This window comes from Benincasa hispida, chromosome 3 (genome assembly GCF_009727055.1).
Source record: "Benincasa hispida cultivar B227 chromosome 3, ASM972705v1, whole genome shotgun sequence".
NCBI lineage: Eukaryota > Viridiplantae > Streptophyta > Magnoliopsida > Cucurbitales > Cucurbitaceae > Benincasa > Benincasa hispida.
Genome location: NC_052351.1, coordinates 39,326,462 through 39,337,840, shown reverse-complemented (window position 1 = coordinate 39,337,840; position 11,379 = coordinate 39,326,462). Strand labels below are relative to the sequence as shown.

Sequence of the window (11,379 nt, the reverse complement as noted above, 5' to 3'; positions counted from 1 at the left end):
CTTGATTTTTTTTCAATTATCAAAAAAAAAATAATAATAATAAAAGAAGCAAGCTTTACAAGATATTTCTCTACTTATGTCTTATAGACAACGATAAAGTGTTCGTGAAAGACTAAAAGTGTTCTTCTAAATGGTCTCGGTTTTAAAACTTTTGGAAAATCCGTAGTTTGAGAAATGTATAAACATACTAAAAAGTACTTTTGGATTAAATATTAATTAGTATTTCTTCATAAAATGTTTGAAAAATACTCTTTTTTTTTTTTCAAAAGACATACTGATCTTCAATCTCATTTTTCCTCCAATACACCTTACAGACAATCTTGCTAAATTCTCTCTTTATAATTTATACACTTTTTCTCTCACTAACTTTTCTTTTTATATACTCTAGTTGATCTGTTTCTCTTTTTTCATTTTTTTTCATTTTTTTTTTAATAATCTAATTTCTGTCCACTAATGCATGTGCTTGTCTAGTGCACATGAAGATTCTTTCTAACTGGAGCCAAATTCAAATATTCACTTGCGAGAAGAATTTAAGGCCACACAAGAAAAGCTCATACTTTTGCAGATTGAATGAAACAATAACACTATCACAACAGTTAGTTTACATTTACAATTCAGTTTGGTCAAATAGAGTACAAACCAAAAAAACGGTTGGTCCTCGATCAATGAAAGTTGATTGAGAGAAGAAACAGTCACAACACTTCAAAGGACATCAGCCAAACACTATTCAAACTGGTTTAGCTTCTTTGTTAAGAGAACTGGCAGGCCATTATCCTTTCCAAACCCTCTCGGAAATCAAGCAAAAAAACCGATATATAGCTCAGTAATCTGCACGAAGAAGATGCTCGTAAGCGGTTCCGTTAAGAGTCAACTTAACATCTTCCCAGTTCTTGATGTGATCGGACAAATGTCCTTTGTGTATCTTAACTTGGCGGCTTTTTAGTTCCATTGGTGGAAGGTTAAGAAACTCTTGTACGTCCTTCAGTCTCTGCAAGACAAGAAGAATTGAGGATTTGACTGTCAAAACCAAAGAAGCCAATGCAGCTTTTGCAAAGCGAAGCACCAAGAAATGAACAATCTCATCAAATGAACTTGCCTATTTGAAATGACAGCCTACACATTGATTCAGTAATATTCTTTTTAGTCACACTGATTTTTTAACCATATCAAATCTTTAGTTGTTTTCTTACAATTCTTTATCATTGTTTTCATCTTTCCGAAGGAAAAATTTAAATTCATAGCCAAATTTCAAAAACTACTTTCTACTTTTCAAAACTTAGATTTTAAGAACACCCCTAAAAAGTAGATATCAAAACAAAAGAAACCTATTGGTAAAAATAATGTTTATAAGCTTAGTTTTCAAAAATCTAAAACCAAATACTTATCAAATGGGGCCTAAGTTATTCCAAAAGGGATAATTATGAATCTGATAACTAAGTTTCTGATTGTCCTCACCGTTCGATTACTGATTATGTCCTCATAGTACAAAATGAGGTGCCTCGTGTTACCGAAGTACTCTAAGGCCTTAGAAATTGTCGCCTCCATTCCCTCCAAATCAGAGATCAACGATGTCGAATTTATGACAGGTTTGTACTTGGAAAGTGTATCAGCCTGAAAGAAAGTTCAATCAACTATCGCTTAAAGACCTGAGTAACAAAGAAAGAAAATCTAGACAACTATGGCAAGAGGGATGGAGAGGCAAGAGAGGGAAACCTCTTCTAGAGAATGCACATGTGATTTGTGGGTTCCATTCAACAACTTAGCATAACGGTCATACGAATTTGCGAGAACTGAAACAACACGACGTAGTAGGTTTCTTCGGAAGAGAAAAATTGTGGAAACGCCTCTACGGTTGAAGTAGTCTGCTATTTCTTCATGATGCTGCATCAATCCCTACTCAAACAAAATGAAATAAGTTAGCTCTTCCAATCCATCAAGTGAGAGCCCTCAGTTGAACAACTCAAAACAAAGTATTTTGGAGAATGAATACGACTAACATTCCACATGATGAGATGCATTTATGAAGAATATAAATTGCCTTAAAACCCCTCATTATCTAAGGGTGGAGAGGAGGGAGTGTACAAGACATATAATCCTATAGATTCAAAAGACAAGAAGTTGCTCCAATACCCTTCTAAATTTCCAATCCATACTTCGATCATTCAAAAGTTTGATATTAATTTTGAATTCTCAAAGTAAACTATCTTTATGCTATTGTGTAGCAAGATGGGTTTCTTTGCAGTTCTTTGAAATATTTTGACTTGGGAGGAAGAGGATGGTACTTTAGGGTTTAATGTCCTCATGTGGATTTCTGTGAATCTCTTTTAGTGGTTTTCCATTATTTTAATTGTTAACAACCGGAGTCGCTTTTTGTAACCTTACACTTTCTTTGAAATCTTTTGCCGTGTTATTAGTAAGCTTAGTATTAAAGCAAATACTACACAACGCTGCATTTTTTATTCATGGAAAGATTTTTCTAACTATGGCCTTTACTTCCTAAAGCTAATTTTACACTACCCCAATAAAGTATAAAAATTCCGTTGATCAAAATATGTCCATGAATACAGAGTTAGGGGCTGCCACTAACGCCTTTTTGAATGAAACAAATACATCAGTAGTGATGGTTCCAATCAAAAAATGGTTCTAACATGATGACAAAGGAACAAGGTCAGAATAAACAAAAACTTTCAAACGACCAACGACCTAGAACTTCAGGAAGATATTCACTTCCTCAGCTTGAGACATTCAATTACCTGATTAAGCATCCACTTGAAGCCAACTGCTGCAGAACAATGGTTCTTAGAAGCACTACTGAGCCAATCCAAATTGTAAATCCTATCCAGAGTCTGTACGATAGTGGTAATATTTTTTCGCCGGTCCAAAACAGAAAACACCTCTCCATTAGAGCTTACATTAACATGACTGTTCAGAAGACTCTCAAACCATCCACTTCCTGACCTCTGCATCGAAACAATAGCAAAGAATCTTACTGGATTGTTGAAGCATTCGGCCCTGAAGAACACAAAAGTAAGTATTTAGTCGACTTAAACTTTCAAAATCATGAGTAGAAGCATAAATTTCAACTACCTGCTAAAAGTTTTGGGTTTTGGATAATGCACACGAGGAACTTTTGTTAGTCTAATACTTAGCTCTGGACAGTCGGAGATTTGAACCCTCAGGAATCTGGCCTTGGTATGAGTATTTAACTGCTTCACACAGATTGAGCATATATAAACACTACAGACCATTGCAAACATCAAAACTGCCATTCTCAATAACAGAGGAGATTTCTTGGGAGGTTTTAGAATCAGAGTATCCTGAGAAACCATGAAAAAGGAAAAGAATATAGGTTATTGTCTCAATATAATAACTCTAGTATATCCAATTGATGAAATTTTCACAAAAATGTTGAAGAAATCAAGATTAAAATACAGAAACGCAGGAACATTATGATATAAAGTGATGAATAACCCATAGCAGCGAAGCTCATCTACATCTACAGTTTGGTTGGAAACACTTCCATGTGAAAATAATTGCTACAGCAATAATTTTGAAAACAAATCCCAAATGAAAAACAATTAATAGAATGATAACTGTCTCTTATACACATCTAGATGTGTATAAGAGACAGCATAGAAACATGCAAAAAGACTAGCCATCACACTGCAAAAATACGTGACAGTTTGTCAAATACTCTTAAATAACAAAGGGAGTTGCATAAATTAAAGAACAAAAAGAAGACATTTTGAAGGTATATTGTTCAAAACACGAAGAATGGAACTTCTAAACCTCAAAACAACCAAACATTCAAACCATGAAAAACCTAGGAAGGAAAAATCTTTTGAAACCCGGAATCTGCATGAAGAGAAAACAGCAACTCTGCTAAAACCCAAAAGAAAATCGATTTTGAAAGGTAAAGTTGCAGAAAAGGAAGAGAAATAGAGAATGAAGGAGTACCTTGTTGAAGAAACAGACATTTTCCGCCATGGGTATTACAGAAAACAGCTAAAAAAGAAACAGAGGTCAAATTTTAGCACAAAACCGTCAACCCTGTTTGTACACTAAGCCCAGCAGCTGCCGATTTGCTTCAAAAACGGGCGAGAAGGAAACCCAAAGAGAGTGACATTTTGGGTTAAAGATATGAAGAAGCTAAATTTGGGCACGTGATGCGCACAAAACAAGAAGAAAGAAGAAACGAGCTGACGCGTAATTTGATGGGGCTCTGTCTGTTTTTCAAATTCAAAACAAAAATTGAAAATTTGTTAAATACTCTCCGTGCAAGTTCTGCTGTTAGCTAGCGGCGAAATCCTACTAATCTTAAAATCAAGAATTTTGTCGTAGCCCAGACGGCGTAATATGGAAAAGAAGCGATTGACAACTCAAAAAACAAAAGCAGGCAGGCATTTACCAAACATTAAACAAAATGCAGAGCCGCGTCAAAGAATGAAGAAGGTGGGGCAATGCGAGAGGAAAAAAAAAAGACACTACACCTTTATTTTCGTTTAAAATGGACATAAATTAATCATGGAAAGTCTCGGTATTAATTTCTTGTTACAACAGTGATAAATCTGGTCTTAATGTGATTTAATTAATGCAACGAATCCCTTTTTCAAGAAAATTTTAGAAAGGACAGTACAGAGAGGCAGGGGCCTGATTTCTCCAATTATTTAAAACCTCAAGATCATATTTTTATGCTCAATTCTCTAAGTACTGTTCTTTCTTTTCCTGTTTTTTTATGAAATAAATTGGAAGTTGCACCTCATCTTTCTCTCATTTTTTTCCACATAATTTATAGGGTTAAAAATCACTTTAATCCTAGTTTAATTTATTCTTTTAAATTTGGTTGGTAAACTTTTAATATATTTACTTTTAAATTTGTAATAATTTAGCATATGAAAATCATATTAAGAATATCAATTCCTCCAATATATCTCCACAACCACAATAGTCTATTATTGTTCACTTTGGACATCATCTTCGTGATTATGTTTTTTTGTTTCACTCAAAATGCTTTATATCATTCAAGATAATTGTCTACTTCTAGTTACTTGACCAATATGGAACTTTGGTTGCACGCCAATAGAAAATAATATTTTTTTAGGATGAATATAATATTGATATTTAATAAAACTTCTTATACATTTAGATCGATAAATTGGTCAACGGTTAATTTTATTATAAACCATACAATCTTAGTTGTTAAATGATTAAAATTAGAAATTAAATTTGATGAAATTTTTCACGATATAGATTAAATTGTCAAAAAAGTTTGAAAGTATGAGACTAAATTGTTAATTGCATGTTAGATCTAATGAATTTTCACGGCACGGATTAATTCGTCAATAAGTTTGAAAGAAAATTATAATTTGTATCATGCTGAAGATATAAAATATGACTATATTTTCTATCATATATCACCGTGTATTTATTAAAACATATATTATTGATTTACTATGTTGTATTATTGAGATTATTTTATTCATATTGATATAGAAAATACATCATAGATAATCCAACTTTTTATCATTGATATTATTTATATTCATGTAACAATAAAGCATATTGCCAACAAACTAAGTGTTCCCAAGAAACCATGCGATATACTAGGCTAAGAATTATGCTTAGTACCATAATCCTAATGTAGTTGGCCATTAGGCATATATTATACGTGAGCAATAAAGGATGTATAGGTAACCAGTATCATTACAACATCAAATAAATTCAAGATGAGTTGGGCTAATATATAAACCATCAATTACTATAACGACTCGAATTTTTTAGTACTCTGACAAGAGGCATTACGACATAATGCACATTTACATTAAAAACATTTTGACTGTTATAGCAAAAATTTATTAAAACAGGAATGACTATTTCAAATCATTTTATAAAATAAATAAACAATAAATAAAAACATCTAATCGGGGTCCCCTAAAAACATTTACAGAGATTAAATTTTCTATCTGACATTAAATTCTAGTTTCAAATCATTCAAATGACAACAAAAAAAAAAAAAAAAAAAAAAAAAAAAAAACATAGACGGAGCGGAGGCGATTTCTCTTGTTCCCGCATGGTTCTATCACGAGTCTCGTTTGTCACTCGTCGATACCTATCATTGCCTTAAAAACATAAAGGAAGAAAGGTTGACTAAGAAATACTCAGTAAGTAACCCGCTACTAGGTCCTCTAGGTAACCTATTAACTAGTCTATCTAGGCATCGATGTACACACATCATATCAATTGTGGTGATCTCGAAGGGTCACATATCAGTTAAAAATGTAATCTCGAAGGAACACGCATCAGTCATAAATGTGATCCCGAAGGAACAAGCATCAGTCATAGTGTGTATCCCGAAGGTACATAAATCAACCATACCGTGAACCTGAAGAAACACGCGTCAATCATAGTGTTTATCCCGAAGATACACAAATCGGTCATAATGTAAACCCGAAGGAACATACATCAGCCATAATGTGTAACCCGAAGGTACACAAATCAGTCGTAATATGAACTCGAAGGAACGCGCATCAATCATAATGTGTAACCCGAAGGTAAATAAATCAGTCGTAACGTGAACTCGAAGGAACACGCATCAGTCATAGTGTGTATCCCGAAGGTACACGAATCAGTCGTAACGTGAACCCGAAAGAACACGCATCAGTCATAATGTGTAACCTAAAGGTACACAAATCAATCGTAACGTGAACTCAAAGAAACATGCATCAGTCATAATGTGTAACCTGAAGGTACACAAATCAATCGTAACGTGAACTNGTGAACTCAAAGAAACATGCATCAGTCATAATGTGTAACCTGAAGGTACACAAATCAATCGTAACGTGAACTCAAAGAAACATGCATCAGTCATAGTTTGTAACCCTAAGGTACACGATCAGTCATAAATATGCACATACACAATCATATGTTTACACCTGCCTAGGTAAGAAATAACTGGGTAACTTAGCATGCATCAATTTTCATATAACTCCTAAGTTATATTTACAATCGTGTATCTTAAGGATAAAATAACCAGTATATTCTCAGTCAACTGTACATATCACTAAATCATGCAGTTTAATCAGTCAGAAAAATTAACAGTCCAAACAGTCTAGAATAATCAGTCCAGTTAGTCTTATCAGTCTCAAGAAAGCAGTCTAAGTAGTCTAAAGTAAACAGTCCAAGTGGTAGGAATGACTATTCCGAAAGCAAACCAATAGAAAGACACTTACCTCAGATTGAAAGTCCAAAATTAATTCAAGAAATTAATTTCCAACAGAAACTTGAATTAATGTTCCAAACACTTTGTTTGCTCCAAATTTATTCCAAACTTCACTCAAATATTCAAATCTACACATCATAATTTAGGATTTAAAATCCAATTTTCAACATTTATAACTAATCTAGAAAGATTCCATAGTCTTAATACTTACCAAATTAAAATCCAGCGAGTGGCAGTGGTCGGCTGACGCACAAGGGTGAACGACTAAAAAAAATGTGAAAGTAACATATTTCCTTTTGGAATATGACACTTTATCTAATTAGGAAATCTATTTTTTAGTAAATCAATAATTAAAGTATTAGATAGAATAGATTTTCTTTTTTAATAAGACATTTTCTCTAATTAGGAAATCCATATTTTAATTAATTAGAAAATCTATAATCTAATTAATTTGAGAGTTCATATTCTATTGAATTAGAAATTTCACAACCTAACTAAATTAGAAATTTCATAATCTAATTAATTTAAATTAAATCTAAATTTCTTTGATCAACTCAGTTTAAATTAATTATCTTCTCTAATTTGGATCTAAACTCTAAAATTAAAGAAGAAAAAAATTAAAACCACAATTCCCCTTTTCCTACTTAAATTTCAATCTCCTTTTAGTTTTCAAAATCCTAATTCTTTTCCTTTTCTTTATTTTCAAATATTTATCCAAAACAATTCAAAAATTCCAAATCTCTTATCAAATTAGTCTCAAACCAATTAACTTCTCCAATTAACTTAATATGGCTCCAAAGCCAAAATTAAAAGGAACATACAATCCAATAGTTTAGATAAATTATATCTTTCGAAAAATTTAATCGATTTAAAAATCACATTTTCTCCAAAATAAATTAATCCAATTTTTCCTTAAATTGAATCAAAATTCAAGTTCTTTACAAATAACTTTTAAATTAATGATATTGTTTCCCAAATTAAATTTATAGCCTTAATTTATCTAAAATGACGTCTAAATATTTGAAGATAATTTAAAGAAAAATATATGAAAAATTGAAGTGTTACAATTACTATTTCAAAGAAGAATGATTTGGTTCTCCATTTGTTGAGTCAGAATAGTATTATAAAGGATGTATAACTAAGAGAACAGCGTACAGAGGTTGTAGTGAGCGTTATAGTAGAACGAGTCATAAGAACCAAATTAGTTTTTGCATAGACTTAAATCTTGAGTTGAACTAAACATATCCATCAAGTTTTATTTAAGGAGTGGGCTGATCTGCAATTCCAAACTAACAATAATAAATTAATATCATATAAACAGCTTGAATGAAATGTCATTCATAGCATTAAACACAATTGTCATTTTAATTTTAGTAATAGTGGTGTTGATTGGAAGAAAAAACTAGAAAAGTTTGAACACTTACTATCATTATTCATAATGAGTGTGCCAACACTAACACACAACATCCTTCTCTCTCAAGCAACTCTTCTAACCATCATTCCTCATGCTTTTGAGTGCTTCACAAAATACCTAATTTTCTTTAATATCTTCTCTTAAATAAGGTTTAATTTTTTTATGTATCCTAAATAAAAATTATAATTACTAATTATTCATTTTTTATTTTACATCTTTTTGTTTTTTAATTCACTCAATTATTCAATCATAATTTATCACGTGATAAATTTTCTCAATTCCTCTTTTTTTAAAATATTTTTTTCTCTATATATTATAGTTGGATTGAGATTAAAAAAGTAAATGCAACATAGAAGAGAAGACCCTAAAATATTTCTCTTCTTATAAAAAAAATAGATTGATGAACCATAAGTGTGATATTTTAAGAAAGTATTCAAAACAAAATGATTAGTTTTGTTGAGTTGATTAGACCAGCCAGTTCAAATCTTCTTTAATTTGTAAAACTTTGATTTTTCTATATAAAAATAAATAAATAAAACCACTTTTAGGAAAAATAGTTTATTTGATAAACTTTAACTGAATTTCTTGAAGCTTAATTTTTGAGAAATGGCCGTGGCCCCTCGTTTAATTTGGACCATTTTCTCCTTGGAATTCGGAACTTTTCCTAACATCTTAACCCATAGAATTTGACTCGCTTTTAGTGTATAAATATTTTTGGACAAATTGCAAAAACTATCCTTAAAAGTAAAGTATAGTGGTGATTGTAATTTAATCTCTAAATTTTTAATTTTAAAACTTAAATCCTCCAATTTTTAAAATAGTAAAATGTATACCTTTGATTAAAAAATTTTCCTTTTTTTTTCTCTTCTCTTCTTTTTTCTTCATAGCTTTCCGGCTAAGGTCATCGTAAATCCAAACCCTCTGCGTCCACCAACCATTATCAATTTTTCAATCATACCTATTTCTCGATCACACTCCTTTTTTTCTCAATTTCCATTGAAAAAAATCACATTTTTACGCTACCCACCGACCCGATTTAAAAATCTCTCTTCACTTCACAATCTTTGTTCAATTCAATTTTTTCTTTCTTGGGTTTTGTTTGATTTTTTATTTTTCAAAATTGATTTGCTGAGAAAATTCAAAATGCTAATAAGAAAAATAATAAATCAAATTGAAGATGATTTTTGTGCTACAAAGTTTTGATCGACTGAGATTGATGCTTTCAATAAGAATTTCTCTACTCTTGTGGGCACCTGCGGCTTCAGCAATGTGTATTTTGCTTGGACATATTTTTTTAGTACAATATGTCGGGCAGGAAGCTTTTTAACTTCCGCTCTTCCTTTCTATTATATGTTGAATAAAAAAATAGAATATATAACTTTAAAGTCAACGATACAAACTTTATACCAATTAATCATCTTCATATTATTTTGAACTTTTAATTTAAAAAAAAAATAATATGTATCAATTATCATTCAAATAGGTCCATTTAAACTTTAATCTTTAAACGTTCGGAGTATATTTTCTCTCTTGAAGCTAGAAAATTCACATTTGAATTATTGAATCCTTCTGTTGCGTTATTAATTAAAAAAAAGTATAAAGTTCAAAGTCTATGAATGACATAATGAAACAACCATCAATCTAATTGAACTTTTCCACGTAAAGGATTATGATATACTAATACTTATATCGAAGAAAAATGATGACAGATGTGACATGATTTTTCTTTTTTTTATTCAGCCTTGGCCAATTTGTCACATCAATACATTGTTTTTCAATTTCAAATTTAAACTAGAATGTATATCAGCTTGTGGGTCAAAACGAATGGATTAACTTTTCATTTTTCTGAATAAATAGATAAAGATTATATACCAATAAGTAAATATTGAATTTTTAATAAATCATCTCATCACAATTCTTTAAAATTATTTTAATTAAGTGGACTTATTCATAAAAAGCCCAATATGTTGTATAGCTAAAGTCTCATCTAATAATCTTTTGGTTTTTTATGTTCATTTTTTAAAAATTTGTTGTGAATTTGAGGTTTAACGAAAATACGAAGGTCAATAAAATATATTATTAAACTAAATATAATATAATATAATAATAATATATAATATATAATAAAGTAAATAAATATCAAAATAAATCAAGCATAATATTATAAAATAAAATAATAAGATATAAAATTTATGAAAATAGAAAATATGAAAATTGAATTCTCCAATCATTTCTTTTATTTTCTCACCAATTGTGCAATAATAAGATCCACCAAATATCACTATTTATAGGCAATTTGACAAGTAGGAGGTGGAATGAATTGGACGCTAATGATGAGTCTTGATAAAGCACTTGAACTTTATGTAGAATGGCACATGGTGGTGATAGAAGAATTACACATGCTCTTTTAGGACACTAATCATGGGTACTAATGAGCATCTATTTTATTATAATATTTACAATACTCTCCCTTAGATACCCATTATATATATGAAATATGTTTCATTAAAACCTTACTAGGAAAAACCCTAGTGAAGGAAAATGAGTACATATTTCATATAATATATACTTTTAAAAGAATACAATATATTGACTCCCCATCATGAAAAACATCACTTAAGATCTCTAAGTCGCCGCATTCCAATGTTGTCCTAATTTTTCAAATGTTGCGATTGGTAATGATTTCGTAAATAAGTCTGTCAAGTTATCTTTCGAACAAATTTGTTATATAGTAATGTCGTCATTT

General features: G+C 30.7%; 1 protein-coding gene across 1 annotated transcript; it reads right to left on the bottom strand.

Annotated features, from left to right (window-relative positions):
- Positions 1-529: 529 nt before the first annotated feature.
- Positions 530-4,379, bottom strand: LOC120072842. The gene is made up of 6 exons (XM_039025361.1): positions 3,958-4,379; positions 3,088-3,317; positions 2,754-3,012; positions 1,714-1,893; positions 1,456-1,611; positions 530-988 (listed from the first exon to the last, which is right to left on the bottom strand). The coding sequence occupies exons 1-6, from the start codon at positions 3,985-3,987 to the stop codon at positions 821-823; spliced, it is 1,023 nt and encodes a 340-aa protein (XP_038881289.1). The 5' UTR covers positions 3,988-4,379; the 3' UTR covers positions 530-820.
- Between the last annotated feature and the right edge of the window lie 7,000 nt (positions 4,380-11,379).